This window comes from Brassica napus, chromosome C6, assembly GCF_020379485.1.
Source record: "Brassica napus cultivar Da-Ae chromosome C6, Da-Ae, whole genome shotgun sequence".
Classification (NCBI taxonomy): Eukaryota; Viridiplantae; Streptophyta; class Magnoliopsida; order Brassicales; family Brassicaceae; genus Brassica; species Brassica napus.
In genome coordinates, this window is record NC_063449.1 from 20,677,043 (window position 1) to 20,695,863 (window position 18,821).

At 45.1% G+C, this 18,821-nt stretch overlaps 1 protein-coding gene and 1 non-coding gene across 2 annotated transcripts; both read left to right on the forward strand.

The window, feature by feature from the left end:
* Positions 1–579: 579 nt before the first annotated feature.
* LOC106394021 lies at positions 580–1,482 on the forward strand. The gene is made up of 2 exons (XM_013834642.1): positions 580–783; positions 832–1,482. The coding sequence occupies exons 1-2, from the start codon at positions 580–582 to the stop codon at positions 1,480–1,482; spliced, it is 855 nt and encodes a 284-aa protein (XP_013690096.1).
* Positions 1,483–14,897: 13,415 nt separating this feature from the next.
* Positions 14,898–15,005, forward strand: LOC125589466. Its single transcript, XR_007325654.1, has one exon. It is a non-coding gene; the product is annotated as a small nucleolar RNA R71 (small nucleolar RNA).
* Positions 15,006–18,821: the final 3,816 nt, after the last annotated feature.

An 18,821-nucleotide genomic window follows, 5' to 3' on the forward strand; every position in this document is an offset into this window, starting at 1 on the left:
TCACATCGCACAGTACAAGCAAAGGATGTTGGCGGTTGCACTCCCTAAGGAATCCCGCAAAGCCACGATGTGCAAAGGGTTTGGTTCCACTCTGATCGGACCTGCCTTGCAATGGTACATCAATATCCCTACCAGGTCCATATCTTCCTTCGCAGGCCTGAGCGACAAATTCGTGGAGCAGTTCGCAAGTAGAAGAAGCCTGGAGAAAACTTCAGACGGTCTCTACGAAATTCACCAGCATCGAGTTGAACCCCTGCGAGACTACATAGCCCGCTTCAACCAGGAGAAAGTGGCGGTCCCCGAATGCAGCATCCCTACCGCGATCTATGTGATCTATACAAAGAGTTGACCATGTACCCTTGCAAGACCATGGAAGATGTGCTGTCCCGGGCCTGGGCACAGGTGAAGTGGGAGGAAGATATTGCTAGCCGTGCCAAGGCTTAACCAAAGCAGGACCAAAGGTCAGCCCGATCAGATCGAGAAGATCGAGAGGAAAGATCCTCCCAAAAAGGATCCAAGGACTCCGGTATTAGAAACCGGGGCAGGTTCCAGTACCGGCCTCAAGAGAAGGAAGAAGGAATGTCGGTATCTACCTGGCCCGATATCTCTCATCTCTCAATATCAACACCAGAGCTGGTCAACGCACTGAGGCAGATGGGCCAACAGGTTAAGTGGCCTCCAAAGATGAAAGCACCGGATTCGTTCTGGAACCCGGAATTCTGGTGCGACTTCCACCGCGATCATGGCCGCAAAACCGAAGACTGCATCGCCCTAAGGATCGAGGTCAACGAATTACTCCAATAGGGACATCTCCGAGAATTCCTCTCAGAGAAAGCCAAGGCCCACCTCAGCAAAGAAACAGCTGGGAACTCCAAAGGAGCTGCACCAACCTCACCACCTCGCCAAGATCGGGTGATCAATGTCATATCCGGAGGCTCGGAAGTAAGCGGAGTAAGCCACGCAGCCGCAAAGAAAAGCACCCGTAACGCTAAGCATGGTCTGGAAATGACCCAATCGAAGCTCCTACTTCTAGGCACCGATGAGATAAGCTTCACAGTTAAGGAGCAAGAGAAGATCCTAGCTCCCCACCATGATGCCCTAGTTATCTCTCTCACTGTAGCGAACTGCTTGGTGAAAAGAATACTAGTAGACAACGGCAGCTCAAGCAACATTATCTTCCAGAGGGCGTACCAAGATCTGGGGCTGGAGGAGAGAGCCCTGACGCGAAAGGTAACCCCACTCATCGGATTCAGCGGCGAGGTCAAGCAAACCGCCGGAGAGGCTATCCTCCCCGTATACACTGAAGGAGTCAACATGTCTACCAAATTCCTGGTCGTAGATTGCCAATCAGCATATAACATGATCTTGGGACGACCCTGGATTCATGATCTTGGGACGACCCTGGATTCACGACATGGGAGCAGTCCCTTCAACCCTTCATCAGATGGTGAAGTTTCCTACACCCTGGGGGCATCAGAGTAATTAGGGGAGACCAAGAGAACTCTCGATCCTGCTACCAGACCACCCTGAAGGGGAAGACCAAGGTCTTATAGCAATTACAGAGAAGACCTCGGACCCCTCGGAACCCGCGAACCCCGGAATCAGAGGTCAATGATACGAGTAGTTGGGGGTCGTTCCGGAGAAGGCGGACCCCGAATCATTCAAAGAACCAGAGTAATCCTCAGAGAACCTGTGTCGACCGCTCCGCATGGTCTCCCCCGAAGCCCTTCGAAGTTTCATCTGCTCACAAGACCTGGTCTTCACAGGACCCTCGTCCTCCGCCTCACATAGACAAGACAACCAAGAACCTTATCAGGTATCAGTCAGTGGTCTCGCGGATAAATAAGTGGGGCACGAGTACTTCAAGGAGACCTCCTCAGAGTGTGCATCGGACGGATCCGGAGCAAAGGGCGCCTCACAGACGCAGGAGGGAGACACTTAGCCAGGCAGGAGGCCTCCGAACCTGGTCGCTCCGGTGGATGAATGTGACTACCCGTTTCATGGAAGTACTGAAAACCTTCATTGACAGAAGACAGCGGACCCCGAACACTAAAGGCCAGGGCATGAAACGAGTCTCGACCACGGTCCCTAGACCCAAGAAAGAGGCAGAACCCTGCATAAAAAGGAGGAACCCTCTATCAAGGACGCTCGTCCCAAAAGCAAGTCAAACCCTGCGAATCACCTAGCAACAAGAGGTAAAACATGTCCTAGCCAACGGGGTACCTCGCAAGCTGATACCTTGTACGGTCTCCGGACCATGATTTCTATTAATTATTTTATCTATTATTTAAGCATTATGTTTTCCTACATCTATGTACGCTGAAACGTCTCCGGACAAAGCTTATATAATAAAATAGTTCCGACTATAAAAGAGTAGTAGGAATGCCATAATACTTAAATGGGCAAACGAGCTGGATCAGGTCAAAGTGACCTTCGATCCTGGCTAACCCTTAATGACAAAGTGGTACGACCACATAAAAAAAACGGGTATGAAACATAAGGTAGGAATGGGTCTGCGCAAGCCCGAGTATGCCTTCAATACTACCTAAAATCCCTGTATAGCCTCAGGCATATCGGGGTCCCAAACAAAAATACCAAAAATGTGAAAGTACATGTATTAAAACGCTATGTGCTAGAATAATACAGGGGACACGAGGTATAATTGCCATTGAGCAAGTGCAAAAGTCCGGAAGCACCACATAATATTCTACTTCTCCAGACGTGGAAAGTAGCAAAGCCTGGCACTTGGGTTTTCACCCACACCAGCACCCTCTAAGTCTGATAGTGGCTTTCTGCAGAAAGCAGCATGCAGCACGGAAACTAGATAGTGACCAGCTTCCGAGCGGTAGAATGCGATACCCCAACACGTACCGAGAGTGGCGTCACCTAGGGTGGCAGAATGCGGTCCCTTTAACCTTAATTTTGGGTTCTGATAAAGAACTCCGTGCTCAGATAGGCCTCAGGGCCAAGAACTTATTGATTCCCTAAAAAGACTTCAGGGTCCAAAGACCATGTATCCAACTCAAGACCTCGGGGTCCAGAACCCACGGGTTACCTAAGAACGACCTCCGGGTCCTAAGCTTATCAAAAATTCTCCAAATGACTCCAGGGTCCCCAAAGGAGACCCAGTCACACGAGACCCGCTAGGTCTGTTTGTTGCAAGGTCCAAAGGTTCCAAGGAACCTTAGCACCCAGGATCCATGGGTCCTCCGACGTTCATGACATCAAAAGCCCATACGGCCCAGGTCCTGTAAGAGACCCTTAAGCAGTCGACGCTTTCTCAACCATTCCTCGATTACGACTCGTGAGTCAAGCCTCAAGGCCCCGAGGTCACTCAACAACCTGCAAACTTTTGAAAGATTGTTGAAAATCGCAGAAGCAAGACGCTTATCACCTACAAAGCTAAATATCCCGAAGACGAAGGAAAAGCAAGCAAAGGAAAGATGCAAATCTGAATAAAATAAAGCCACGACATGGCCATGGTTCAATTCAACAAAACAAAAGTAGAGCAGGCCAAGAAAGGCCGTTATTACAACAACAAAAAAAAGGAAGAACATTAGTTCAAGAGGAAGATTCCCCAGGCCTCAAATCTATGTCCATCCCGAAAACATGGGGAATGGCAGGTTCGTCCTCAAACAAAGGAACCGGAGCACCTTTGTTCTGGGCTTCCTCCAGGGCTATTGTTTTGTACTGTTCCAAAGCCTTGGCCAGGTCCCATTGGTTACTCTTCTTCTGTAGCCATTCTCTCATCAATTCCCACCGAGCGGTGACTCTTGCCCCATTTACGGCCATCACCATATCGAGACTCAGAGTTTCTATGGCCTCTTCCAGCTCTTGGTTCTTCTTGCCAATACGCATCTGCCGAAGACATTTCAGCTGCCCTCTCCGCATCCTTTAGCTTGTCTTTGAGATCACGGATCTCCATCTCACGGGCTACACGCTGAGCCTTCTCCTCCGAAACTTGATGCTTCAGATCATCTAGCTCTTCTTGGCTAACCAGCGAGCTCTCAATAGACAGCCGCTCTCCAAAATGAAACAGCTGGGAGATGGTCTGCACGGAAATCACAGTCTCCCATCAGAAACCGGAATAGAAAGAGATCAAAAGCACTACAACGTACCCGCAGAAGTCCCCCTTGGAGAACCTGAACAAACTCCAATGGCTCTCCCGAAGGAAGAATGGTGCCATCTTAAGGAAACACCTGGAGGTTCAAGTTAGATAAAGCCGTAGCAAGACTTCCCACGGCTGATTGCTGGAAGATCGGGTCGCCATACCTCCACCCCTAGATTTTTTGGTCTGAACCAGGGCGGAAGGTTCAATCTTCACTGTCGCCGTTCGACGACTGCCAGTAATCATCAAGTCGTCTCCGGATACTGTCCTGCTCGCGGAGCCCTTCTTCGCAGACATCACCTTGGCCGCTTCTTGATAGGCCGCAAAAGGGTCATTGCTAGTATTCCCAGACATGTTCCCTGCATAAAGAATCATCAGTAATCCAAACAAAGGAACATTCAAAGTGCACCAATCAAAAGACGCTTACCCCAGAGGCTGCTACGATGTAATGCACTGTTACTGAGTAAGAAAGGTACTTGACGATGACCAAGGGGAAGCTGACGTGCTCGAACAACGGTATCCTCTCCCTCCGGAAGAACGGGGTGCGTTCCAGCTGCAAACACAAGAGGGTTAGAAGATCAAGAAAGAAGTATAACCATGTGTATCCCCTAAACTTACCTACGATGGTCCAGTGATAGTAGTGTCCAGGAAGCATCACGAAAACATATCGTTCCTGCCACTTTTTACTAAAAGCAGACCCTTTACGATCACTCTTTTGAAGCTCCTCCACAATAGGCAATCCACTACGAGGGCGAAGATGAAGCCGACCTTCATTTCCGTTCAAAGGGGCCAAATGATAGGAGAATAGAACCTCATTGATCCCGAAGGATAAATTCTCCAAGTCACCCAGGTTTTGAATGGCCACGAGTAATCTCCAGGACGGAGGATTCAGCTGGGAAGGAGAGATCCCGAAAAAATCGCATAAACTCGCTACAAGCGATGGGATCACTCCTCTAAAGCCGATATCAAAGAAAGCCTCGTAAATGACGATCTGCCCGGGATGAAATTAGAAGCCCGTTCCTCCGGTGCTGGTCTCCGAAGAATAGTGGAGGAGGAAAGAGAATACTTCCGCCGCCATTCTACCATGTCATCCTCACTCACAGAGTACGCAGGACCTATTGGCGAAGGAGACGCATACACATATGGAAGTGGGGATGCTAGGTCATGCTCTGATCCCGTGCCTGGATAAGGAGAGCGGTCGGATCGGGAAACCGGAGAATCTATTCTTCTCTTTAAACCAACCCTATTGGTCATCGAAGGTGTCGAAGAGGCAGATCGTTTGGACATGGTCAATCGGTTCCTAATCGATAACTGGCAACCACAGTAAAGTGAACGACTATGGGCCTAGGAGATCATGATGGCTAGAGCTAGAAAGGCATAAGCAAAGAAGGAAGAGAAAAAGTACCTGTGTCGAAGATATGGGAAAGCAAGGAGCGCAGAAATAGGGAAGAAAAGGCAGAGGAATATATACGGGAAGAAGGGAAGCCGTTGAAAGTCTTCCCGAGGAAGTCGTGCATCTCAGCAAATCTCGGACCGTGAAATTCGAAATTTAAAATTATTTCCTTTACGCAAAGGGAAGAAAATATCAGTCGAATATCTGATATTAAAGGAAGAAATCCTCCAAAAGCAGGATGGGTCCCTTGATCTCTCCGTCTCTCCAGTCCGCACATGATTTAAAACTTCAGAGCTCCAGCCTCATCATCTCCAGAAGATAAGGAAAACTACTACTAGACTCCGGTCAAACACAAAGGAACCGATCCTCACCTGGGTTCAAAATGAGTTCCGGCTTGAGTGGAACCCAGGATAGCAAGATCAATGGAACGGGGTCCTGCCTAAGGGGAGCCTGTTGAGAATGAGCTACTCTGGTTGACTTGAGTGCATAGGTTATTCCCTGACTTCGATGACAAAATTGAGAAATAAGGGGCAAACTGTTGGGGAAAAATACCCCGGTATCATTTCCTTCAGCCTCCAGGCAGGACTCAGACCCTCGGGTCCCCGATAAGGGAACGCTCCAGGTCCCCGATAGAAGGAACCCTGAGTTCGGTCCCTGGAACCGAGCTCCCTTCCAAGAAATGGAAAACTTCCGATAAGGAGACCCTTCCATATTTCCGAATATGGAAGAGTTTAACCTAATGGAACCGACCCCTAGACGACTATATAAGAGCAACTAATACTCTAAAACAAGGGATCGACTTTTCCAAGGCTTAGAGACTAGAATTAGAGAGCTAGAACTATGGTTTATTAAAAGATCATTGTAACCGCCCTTGTTCTTGTTTGCCTGATCAATAATTCATCTGTTCAAGCCTATTTCTTTATCATTCTATTTAAATCCTCACGAAACACATACAAATTCACCCAGTTTACCAGCCTATCCAACGTTCTGTAGTACTCACAAAGAGCCAACACAGAAATCCTCTAACACCCGCATCAACTCCCATCGGGCCATGATCTGAAGGATACTCCCACCTGCATACACCATTCACCGCCATCGCCTTCTCTGCTTCAAAGGTCTCCGCAGTATCCTTCAGATCGTTCAGCTCCTCCTCCCTGTTCTTTAGCTGACCCCTCAGAGAGACATTCTCCGTTGCTGCGAGTTCTCCTGCTTCCTCCTGGTTCCTCACCTTGAGCCTCAAAGCCTTAATCTCCTTATCCTTGGCTAGAACAACACCCTTTTCCTCACACAGCTGGGAGGCCAGAGCATCCATCTCGGTTTTCGTGGAAGCCACAGAAGATTCCTCTGTGGCCATTCAATCACTCCAGGGTGAATTGCTTTAGGTAATGCTCCATGTGACTTTTTGATCTTTTGGTTCTGGTTATTGATTAGATCTGATGGGCAGGTGGCGTCTCAATTGTTCCATCTCGGGGAGATGATGGTAGGTCTGACGCGAGGAGCACTGGAGTCGAAGGAAATACCTTCGTGTTAAGGTTGGTAAGCACTGTGGCCCAATCGTAAGAGGCAGAAGGAGAAGAGCCCGAAGCCTTGGATTTCTTCTTAGAAGAGGAAGGAGCAGCAGCAGCAACCGTCAGACGTTTGCTGCTCCTGAGAAACTGAACCTCGTCGGCTTCGACAAAGGCAGCTCGCTTGGGAGCGGATTTCCTCGCACACATCACCTCAAGAGCCTTCTTATACTCCGCTAACGCCTCGTCACCTTTGGATGCTGACATCTCACCTAAAATACAAAAGCGAATCCAATCAATGACTATAAGGGAAAACTGAAAGAGAATGAAAGGCTTACCCCAGATGCTGCAACGCTTTAATCCTGCCTTGCTTACGAGAAAAGGAATCTGGCATCGCTCGATAGGAAGCCTCAACACCTGCTCTATGTTTTCCTTCCCGGAAGAATTGTCCACGCGAGGTAAATCAGCATCAAGAAAACAAGAGACCATCGATACATTCTTCGCCTACAAAACCTTGGTGACTCCTACAGCTAGCCTACCCTCTAGTTGCCTGGTACCACTCAAATTACCCTAAGGAGTGAATTACTCTCTCAAATAAGAGGTTCAATTGTAGTACTTATGGATCGAATCTATAAGGAGCTAGGGAACCTATTAAATCTAATAATTTATTAATTCTAAGTGTTTGTTGTTTTATGGTTTTAAAGTAAATAGCAATCCTAATTGAGCAAGTCTATTGCTCGACTAACAAGATGATTTGGGGGTATAACTTATTGGAAAGGTATTAGATGCATGGTTTCTATTCAGGTGTTGGAGATTTTAATCCTATAGATGCCTATCAGTTGCTTGTATGATATATTAGAACTCAACCCCTTAAACACAGTGATCAGCGATGGCAATATTTCACTGGTTAACTAACTAGATCTTGGATGTCAACTGTCGTTTATTGACCATAAGAAAGTGTCGATCGATGGTCCTATAGGGATATCGATCGATACACCTTTCGCAAGATCGATCGATTGTCAGAAGACAGTATCGATCGATGCTTCTAGTTAACCCCTAGGCGCAAGTTGATAATGAACACTAGCTTCCTGGTTCAGCGGTAGCCTTTTTCCTATCGTCTAGTCTGACATATTAGATTCAGGACTGGATGGTCAAGGTTGCTTGACTCATGCAGATTCCTAGATTCAATATTCTAGGTAGCTAATCTATAACAAGCATTAAGAACAATCAATCAATGAATACCACAACTTAGCAATCTATAGTTGGGGCTAATCCCTCTAACCTATTTGATCTCTGAATCTAACCAGTGAACTACTCAAACATAGCTAAGCATTTCATGACACAAAATATAAATGAAAACTGCATAGAATAGAATAGATGAATCAATGGAGTTCCAATCACAAATCTCTCTATGATCTTCTCTCCTAAAACTCTCTACTGAAAATAAGAAAACAAAGGTGGCTGAAAGCTCTCTTGCCTCTAAACACTTAGGCAAGTATATAATCTATTAGGTTAAAAAATCGTCAGGGGTATTCTTGTAATTTGGTGAAGTCTTGGGTTTAAAGTCGGCTGCAACTAGGTCGCGCGTTCGCGTCTCGACATCGAGCGATGGTACCTGATGTACATCGATCGATCTTAATCTTTAATCATCGAGGCGTCTCTTCTGTATCGATCGACGACACTGGATGTGCATCGATCGATTGTGTCTTCTTCGTATCGACCTCTAATGGTCAGCTCGGATGAATACTCATTTAAGCTCCTAAATGCTCCATAATCATCACTTGACTCCATGATGCTTTTGAACCTCAAAATATACCTAATAGGATAGAATATATAGTATATAGATAGTAAATACTTATATACCATGGGTAAAAACGGGTCAAAACCATGGTATATCAACTCTCCCAGACTTACCCTTTTGCTTGTCCTCAAGCAAAACAAACAGGCAGTCTCTCTGAAAGAGGTTTGAAAACAGCAAGGACTTATAGATTAATCACATAGAAATCATCAGCTCTACAATTTCGCAAACCACATCTAAAGTCCTAATCACAAAAGTACATTATGCAATATCCTAGCAACCAAGTTCAAGTAGTCTACAACTTAGCAAATCCTGTCTGACATTCCCCTCTACTAACCTCATTTCTTAGCATAAATATAAAAGTGCATGTTTTATCTTGGGAGTATCGATCACAGGATGCAAGGATTTCAGACAAGTATCTAGAACTGCAGGTAAAAGTTAGTTCCTAATTTCTCTCTCTCTAACTTGAGTCAAAGTATGCTTCCATTGCAGGATCAGTGACCAAGATTGGACAGGCTTCCATGAATCAAGTCTTAATGGTGGTTGCCACCAAGCCTTGTTCACTTCTTTTTGACCTATATCCAAGAATTCTTTGTGCAGCGAGCCTTGAAGATTGCCGCCTCCAAGTCCTGTTCGAATTCTTTATTTGGAATCTTTATGAAGCAAGCCTTAATGGTTTTAGCCACCAAGTCCTGTTCATATTCCTCCTAGCTAAATCCTAAGTCCTATTTAAATAATAAATTTCAGATTTTTTTTAAAATGAAAACTAATACAAATACTAACTACTCTAGGGTCGAAATAGAGAGAGAAAATTGTGATAAATAAATCTACATAAGGCTTTACCTTCCAGACTTGTCTGAAGAATCCGATCCCATGTATACCAAGCCCCAAGACAAGCGGTTATGTCAGGTTTAGTATTGGAGGTCAGCTTTGGTTCCTTCAAACAATCAAGGCAAGTGTGTATAGTTGACAAGTTGATCCACTTTAGCATCTTAGTACTATCTGCAATCAGTAAATCTAGAATGGTGCTAAAGAGTGGTTAGATGTTCAAGTAATAAAATCATAGTCCCTTTCACATAGCTAAGCATAATTTATAAAAAAATCTTTTTATAAGAATCAGAATAAATCATATCAGTAAACCTCCCCCCAGACTTAAATTACACTGTCCAAGTGTAACAGAGTCGGAGTTATGGTGTAAATAAATCATAAGTAGAAATGTAACAATTTAGGAAGATAAACCTGACCGGAGTGGGAATCGATCGATGTGCATAGGTATGCATCGATCGTCGTGTGTGTGTGTGTGTCGATCGATGTCGACTTCTCTTCCACGGTCAATATGTTGGTAATCATCCTACTTGGGTCTTGCAATAAATCTGAAAGAATAAAAACGAAAGTAAATACCAATAACTAAGAAAGCTAATTAAAATTACCTAATAGTGGGTTGCCTCCCACTCAGCGCTTTGTTATAGTCATTTAGCTTGACTTTGGAGGTATGTGGCTAGTTGGTGGAAAAACAGCTACTTGTTGGGAAACAAGCATCCACCTCATCTCTGCACATTCTGGACCAAGCTGCAATGAAACTTCTTGTGGCCTCATCATTTCTGGTCCATCTCTCATCTATCTTTTGTACTGCATTTGAGATGTTCTGTAGCCTTTCTAGGATGTCTTCAATGCTGAACTGATAACAACTTATCTTGCTGTAGGCGTATTCTGATAGCTCGTTCAGTTGCTCCTGCATTGACTCCATGTGGTTTGGTATCAGCTGCACGTCGTCTGGTATGGACGTGGTATGAATCGATGCGACCACGTGTCTATCGATCGTTGCTGGTGTAGCACTGTCGATCGATTTGGAGCGTACTCCGTCGGTCGATGCTGATATCTGGTGTTGAGATGCGAGTTGCCTCTCAATGGCTTTGACTTTCTTCTGTAGCTATTCTGCTTGTCCATCTAATCCACTGATTTTGGCGTCAAATGGAAAGTAGATGTCATCGCACCTCTTCTCAAGTCGGTCCTCCAAGGTGTCTATAGCTTTGTAAAGCTTTGATGTGATCTGATCAACTTCCTCTGCTGTGTAGGGAAGATGTTATGTAGGCTTCTTGCCATCGAGCGACGTCCAGCGGAACCTATCGATCGATGTTGAACCTTCTTCCTGAAAATCGTGTTGATCATTAAGCTTACCAATGTCCTTCTGGACATTCGTCATCTATGTAGACAAGGTGTCGAGGTATCGCATGATAGGTGAGGTGAAATGGTTGTGCATGTCCTCATACGATTTCAACTTATCCTCCACTGCTGCGAACCTTGCGTCGATCGATGTGATGTTGCAGATATCGATCGATGTGGCTGGTTGTGGATCATTCATGCGAATGGTGTCCAGTTCTTGCTGTAGCAGATCAATTCTCGTGCTCAACCAGTCCACGTTGTTGTTGAGAGGGTTGTAAATGTCGTTAATCGTCGTGTTGATGTATGCGATCTCCCATTCATCCTTCTTCTCTGCCAAACTTTCCAATTTTGCAAGAGTCTGGGATGTCTGTGGCTTGACGTCGATCGATGTTCCTTTGTTGGCGTCGATCGATGTTGATGTCGTAGCTTCTTTCTCAAGGTTGTGCTGCATACTCTCAATCTCTGTCCTCATCTCTGCCATGCATCGGAAAAGCTCATTGTAACCTCTGCCCAAAGGCTGATAAGTGTCATCTACCAATGTTTTGAGTTCATCTCCAAGCTTTTCCTGAGTTCCACAAATACCAGTCACCATCTCATTGATCTCATCCTTGGTGTAGATATCTGATGCCAGTGTTGTAGGTGTGAAGGTAGTGGCATGTTCTGGAAGACATATGTGACCCTCTCCAAATAGGGATGCTCTCTCCAGAATTTTCCTGATGTCATCCTTGGTAACAGGAATCATATCACCAGTTGCGCTCCTTGCATGTCCAGACTCGTCTCTGTAGACTCCATATTCGTCCTTCTGTTCCCATCTGAAGTTTCTGGCTCCATAGTTGTCATAAACGCGACGTCCACATTCGTAAAGTCTATCGATCGATGGTAGAGGTGCCTTATCGATCGACGATGGTGTAACCCTGTCGAGCGATGTAGAAGCTAACTCGTCAATCGATGCTTGGCCAGAAGGTTTGCACGATTGGTGTGAACCAATTCCTGTTGTTGTGGCCTTTGAAAATTCGTCTGGAACAGTTGGATTGTTGTCTGGGATGCTGCGTTGCTGCGTAAAAAAGTTGTCTACTCCATTGGCCAATTGAATGATGTCTGCTATGTCCTCTCTGGATACTTGTAGAATCCTTCCATCCATAGCTCTTGCATGGCCATCTTGGTCCCTGAATACCAAATTCATTAGGAAATAGAAAGTCGTAATCATTACTCATACTCTTAGTAGATAGAGAAAGTTTAGGTTAAGAATGAGAATCGATCGATGTTGATACTGAGGTATCGATTGATGGTAGACGTTTTTCTGCTGAATTAGGGTTTTTGGATTGAATGCTCTTCCTGGATGTTTCTCCTGATTGATTTGTTGGAGCACTCATCTTTTCTGCTTCTGTTTCGTGGGAGTTACTCTTGCTAGCAAAACTCCTTATATAGGTTTTGGTAAACCTATTTGAGAGAGGAATATTCCTTTTTTTCTTTTCTAAGGCGGCGGCTTTAATATCGATCGATGTACCAGGTGTGGTATCGATCGATGCAGATAATTGTTTTGCTGGATGAGGGTGGGAATCAACCGATGCTGAGTAGATGTTGTCCATCGATGGTGTAGGCGTGTTGTTGAAGGTTAGGGTTGAATATCTTTCATCCTACAGAGCAATCTCTGTAGCTCTTTCCTTCCAGTAATCCTCATCATACTCCTCAGTAGGATCCTCATTGGCTGAGAGAATCACAGTCTCCACTGTAAAACTTTCATGGAATCCACTATCTGCCCAACTGCTCATGGAATAGTCATCACGTCTGTTCTTGTTGGGTTGTTGAAAGGAAAAGTCTGGATAGCACTGATCTAGGGATGTGGAGTGGTCTACCGGTTGCATCCCGTCGAGCGACGTGGGATAGCATTCATCGGTCGTCGGTGACTCATTGGAATCGATCGATGTGACAGTGTGAGTGTCGATCGATTTCGAGTACTCAGTTTCGTACTCTGCTCCACAATGGCATGCTGCAATGTAGCCAAGATCATTTCCAAGCTCCACGAGGTTGACATGTTGTCTCACAACTCGAACTTGGTCATAGTGGGCGTCTGGATCAATATGTGTCAGACATAATCTGTTGGTGTTCATGTCACATACAGCTCCTACTGTAGCTAGGAAAGCTCTTCCAAGCAGAAGTGAAGAGTTCCAATTAAGCTTGATGACCAGGACATGAAAATCTACTGGGACAAGGGCGTTACCAATCTGTACCTCAAGGTCTCTTATGATGCCTCCTGAGCTCCTTTCTGAAAGATCTACGAAGGTGAAAGATTCTGATGAGGGCTCTATTTTCAGACCCAGCTGGTCTGCCATAACCTTAGGTAGAATACTGACTGATGCTCCTGTGTCACAGAGTGCATGGGGAAATTCAATACCCTTTACCAGACATGGTATTGCAAACTTCCCAGGATCACTCTTCTTCTTCAATGTGATCCATAGTTTCATCCTTTCCCTGACATGATGAAACATTCTCCTAATGTCCTCCTCAGTTTCCTTAGTCTCTCTGAAGAACATCCACAACCGGTGTGTGTAGTAAACTTCATCAAACTGTTTCTCCACTGGGATTCTGAGGACTCTCTTAGTGAAACCATCCATCTCCTTCTCATTAGCTTCCCTCTTAAGGTTCTTAGGAGTCTTCTCCTTCCTTTTCCTTAACACTCTTCCCTCAGTTGCCTTATCAACTTGCATAGGCTCTGGTGTAGTGTCTGAAGGGTTGGTTGTAGGTTCTGGTGGGTTTGCTAAAGGTTTAGGTGGTGGTCTGAGTGCGTTGATTCGGTTACTATCAATTGATGGTAATCGCACTCGGTGGGTGAAAGGTGTCCGTCGATCGATGGGAGGTGAGGGGGGTCGATCGGTGTTGGTCTCTCTTTGTCGATCGACGGCTGGCTCGTGCAGTCGATCGATTTTGACGTAGAAAGGGGAGGGTGGGTGAGGGTGTTTTTCTGCGAATTCCTCATGAGTCATGATTCGAACTGCAGTACACTCCAAAATCGATTCAGCAGATGACGTCGATCGATGTCTAGAGTAATCCGTCGATCGATCTTCGTCTTGGTCTGTCGAGCGGTGTACATCCATTGACATCGGTCGACACCAGTGTGATCCGCCGAAGCTCATGGAACTTTCAACTTCGAAGTCTCCTTCTCCAAGATTCTCATGCTTCACCACTTGCCAGAAATCATCATCTAGGATGGCGTTCACTTGGTGTTTTGCTTTCTCAACTCCTACCTCTCTAGCCAAGGCTTCTTGCTTCTTTACAGTGTCTCCAGTCTGAGCCACTTGCATTTCAAGCTTCCTCACTTGAGTTCCTAAGGTCTCAATTCTTGTGTTCAGACTGTTGTAGGCAAAATCTATCTTTCCATTGAAGTCCACAATGAGTTGTTGTTGTCCTTCAAGAACTCTGTCAAGCAGTGCTTCAATCTTACTTTCCTGAGTCTGTGGTGGTGGATTCTGGTAGTATGAGTTTCCATAGCCTCTGCTGTTGTTGCTGAAAGGTTTCTGGAACTGTGAACTCTGGTTACTCCTCTGACCATTTCCATAGAAGTTTCTGTTTCCACCCTGGTTTCCAGATCTCTGAAATCCAGTACCTCCAATGTAGTTCTCATCCTCTTCTCCTTCTATGTCTACAGCGACATATCCTTCAGCTGAACAGACCTACTTCCTAAGAAGCTCATGAACCACATCTAACTTTGCTATAACTTCGTCCATCTGCTCCTTTCCTAGGGATGCAACAAACTTCTTCATCTCATAGTCAGTGTTCTTGGTCATGCTGCTGTTTGCTAAATTTTCTATCAGTCTCATAGCCTCCACCGGCTTCCTGGTGTTAAAGTTTTCCTCGCTAGCTGTATCAAGAGCCATCTGATACCTCAAGGCGATACCTCTAAAGAAAGTGCTCAACATTTGCACTTCATTGAATCCATGGTGTGGACAGTCTCGCTGGAAGAACTTGAATCTGATCCACGCATCTTTAAAAGACTCTCCAGTCTCCTGCGCGAAAGTAGCAATTTTGCTCCTCAAGTCTTCAGTGCGTGCCTCATCAAAGAAGTTTCGCAAGAAAGCATTCTTGATGTCGGCCCAGGATTTTAGAGATCTTGTGGGTAGCTTCTTCAGCTAGTGCATCGCTTCTCCAGTCAGAGTATACTTGAAAAGCTTGCACAATAGGTAGTCCTCAGGGACTCCATCGATACAAATAGCAGCGATAAGATCCTCGAACCTCTCCAGATGGTCCATAGGATGCTCGTGCGGTAACCCAGAGTAGGGTAGCTGCGACACGAGTGTGTAGTACTGAGGCTTCAGCTCGAAATTCTCCTTCTGAATCTCTGGAAGACGAATAGCTGATCGGTTGGTGTAGTACTCGTCTGGACGATTGTAGTCGGCCAGTGCCTTTGGTGGAGCAGCCTCTTCTACAGGTTGAGCAGCTCCTGTAGCATCAGCATCAGGGATTACATTCCCCTGAGCGTCTAGTTTCTGACATGTTGCATTACGCAGATGACCATCCTGGTCATACAGGTCTCCATTTTCATCCTATCTGAGAATAACAGTCGCAACCATGTTCTGCGACTGAGGATCGATCGATGCAAGCGGTGTAGGATCGATCGATGTCGAACGAGGTATATCGGTCGACGATGAAGGTTGGGTATCAGTCGATGGGTTGGTGCGAGAATCAGTCGACGTGAAAGCTGCTGCGTCGAGCGATGTGGAACGTTGACCTTTGCGGATCGTACGTTCCAGGTGAGCAGGATCTTCTGAGAATAGCAGGTGTTTTTCCTTGTTGCTTCTTGTTGGGGAAAAATATTCCATGAAGAGATTACTCCAGCTTCCGTCTTCCGGGTCCCTTCCCCCAGGTCTGGGTCCATGCCTCTGGGTCTCGGGTCCCTGTCCCCGAGTCTGGGAACTTCCTCTGTCTTCCAGGCCAAGTGATTTCTCCTGCCTTAAGATAAATGGAAATATTCTACTATCTAAGGATATAATGAATATTTCCAAATCCTAAGATGGGAGGCACAACCTCTTCTATAAATATAGGTTTCTAAACCTAAAGAGGGAGGGGGAAGACGTCCATAATCAGAGCTCACCAATTCTACAGCCGCCAAGGCAAGATTCTATACATAAAAGACCTTCTTCTTGGACAAGCCGAGGAGAGGCTGATCCCGGCGGTTACTATCGACCAGGGGAAGATATATGCTCCCTGAAGCCTTGCTCATCAAAGCATATCGAAGCTCCATGCTCCCTGCAGTATATCAACTACTCCACCATCTGGTACGGCCATGTGCCCCATAGAACAAATGACTCCTACCAACTACAGAGCTACGTGCCCATTAGGCTACGCGCCCACTTAGGCTCCATGCCTCCACCAATACATGAACTACGAACGGCTTGATCCCTCACTGAAGGGTACGTAGGCAATCCCCCCTGAAGGATGCAGGTATAAATCCCAAACATCTTCCTCGGTTCCTCAAGAACAAACCTTGGTAACCGGAACCCTCAACTACAGATCAGGAGGCACCCATGGACCGACCCTAGAGTCAGGACCATCAATTACAGACCCAGAAGACCCTACGATCTTCACTACAGACAGGCGGTTCCTGTCCAACAACCGACCTTTCTTACTGCTACTAAGGCACTGACGACATATACCAGCCCATACCCGTATGACACTACCCTCAGAGCAGGATCTCTTGGCTTATCCACGACCGAAGCAGGAGAAAGTACCACGACGACTAGTCTCCTTCTTCCTATCATTCCGTAGTCTGAGCACGAATCACTTGTACACAAAAATCCCCTAACACTTCTGGTACTGCTGGGCATGCACCTGAAAAGACAAGAAATTTTTTTCGTGTCAGAATGGGGGTAAAGAAAAGAAAAGAATTAATAATACTAAATCTAAAGGCGATCAAAGCTCCCCAGCAACGGCGCCAAATTTGATACCACTCAAATTACCTTAAGGAGTGAATTACTCTCTCAAATAAGAGGTTCAATTGTAGTACTTAGGGATCGAATCCACAAGGAGCTAGGGACGCCATTAAATCTAGTAATTTATTAATTCTAAGTGTTTGTTGTTTTATGGTTTTAAAGTAAATAGCAATCCTAATTGAGCAAGTCTATTGCTCGACTAACAAGATGATTTGGGGGTGTAACTTATTGGAAAGGTATTAGATGCAGGATTTCTATTCAGGTGTTGTAGATAATAATCCTATAGATGCCTATTAGTTGCTTGCATGATATATTAGAACTCAACCCCTTAAACACAGTGATCAGCGATGACTAGGGATGTTAATATGGGCTCAACCTAACAGGGTTAGTCCTAACCCTGCAAACCCATTTGTAACCCTAACCCTCATTTTTTAAATAGGGTTTAAACAGGGTTGGCCCTAATAGGACCAGGGTTTAAATTCTAACCCTTTTATTTTGATTCACACAACTATTATACAATATTTAATAATGTTTTTCACCAAAAAAAACTTAGAGTCGAGTTTTCTCGCCTAAAACTAAACAACGAAATTTTCCCTCGAAACCGTAAAATCGAGTTTTCAACAAAAACAACAAAATCGAGTTTTCTCTCCAAAAACGCAAAATCGAGTTTTTCGTCAAAACTTCAAAATCGAGTTTTCCCGCCAAAAAATCAAAATCGATTTTGCGGTTTTGGCGGAAAAACTCGATTTTGCGGTTTCGGCGGGAAAACTCGATTTTGCGGTTTGGGCGGGAAAACCCGATTTGCCGGTTTCAGCGGAAAACTCGTTTTTGATGTTTCGGCGGGAAAACGCGATTTTGTAGTTTTGGCGGAAAAACTCGATTTGCCGGTTTCGGAGGGAAAATTCGTTTTTGCGGTTTTGGCGGGAAAACTCGATTTTGCGGTTTTGGCGGAAAAACTCGATTTTGCGGTTTTGAGGGGAAAAACTCGATTTTGCGGTTTCGGCGGAAAAGTTGATTTTGCTGTTTCGGCGGGAAAACGCGATTTTACAGTTTTGGCGAGAAAACTCGATTTGCCGGTTTTGACAAGAAAACTCGATTTTACGGTTTTTGCGGGAAAACTCGATTTTGCGGTTTTGGCGGGAAAACTTGATTTTGTGGTTTTGGTGGAAAAACTCAAATTAGGTTTTGGCGGAAAAAACACAATTTTTGTTTTTTGGCGGAAAAACTTTATTCTTAGTTTTGGAGCAAAAACTCGATTTTGCGATTTTGGGAGGAAAACTTTTGATTTGATGCTCAACAAATTGGCGGAAAGAATCATATCATATCTTAATTTTTCTAGTTTTATCTTTAAAATTTAAGAACAAAAATAAATGAAATATTTTTTTCAATTAAATGAGTTAACCCTGGTACCAACCCTAACCCTTGATTATAATAGGGTTAAAATAGAGCTGGGTTAAAATAGGGCTGGGTTTATAATAAACAAAAGAGGGTTGAGCCCTAACCCTGTAGTTAACATCCCTAGCGATGACAATGTTTCACTGGTTAGCTAACTAGATCTTGGATCTCAACTGTCGTTTATTGACCATAAGAAAGTGTCAATCGATGGTCCTATAGGGATATCGATCGATACACCTTTCGTAAGATCGATCGATTGTCAGAAGACAATATCGATCGATGCTTCTAGTTAAGCCCTAGGCGCAAGTTGATAATGAACACTAGCTTCCTGGTTCAGCGGTAGCCTTTTTCATATCGTCTAGTCTGACAGGTTAGATTCAGGATTGGATGGTCAAGGTTGCTTGACTCATGCAGATTCCTAGATTCAATATTCTAGGTAGCTAATCTAGAACAAGCATTAAGAACAATCAATCAATGAATACCACAACTTAGCAATCTATAGTTGGGGCTAATCTCTTTAACCTATTTGAAC

Excerpts from the sequence above, each read along its gene's own strand:
- LOC106394021 (XM_013834642.1), top strand. The coding sequence starts at position 580 with ATGTCGGTATCTACCTGGCCCGATATCTCTCATCTCTCAATATCAACA. Across the intron at positions 784-831 it reads GCATCGCCCTAAGGATCGAG|AAAGCCAAGGCCCACCTCAG; the intron begins GTCAACGAATTA and ends TTCCTCTCAGAG.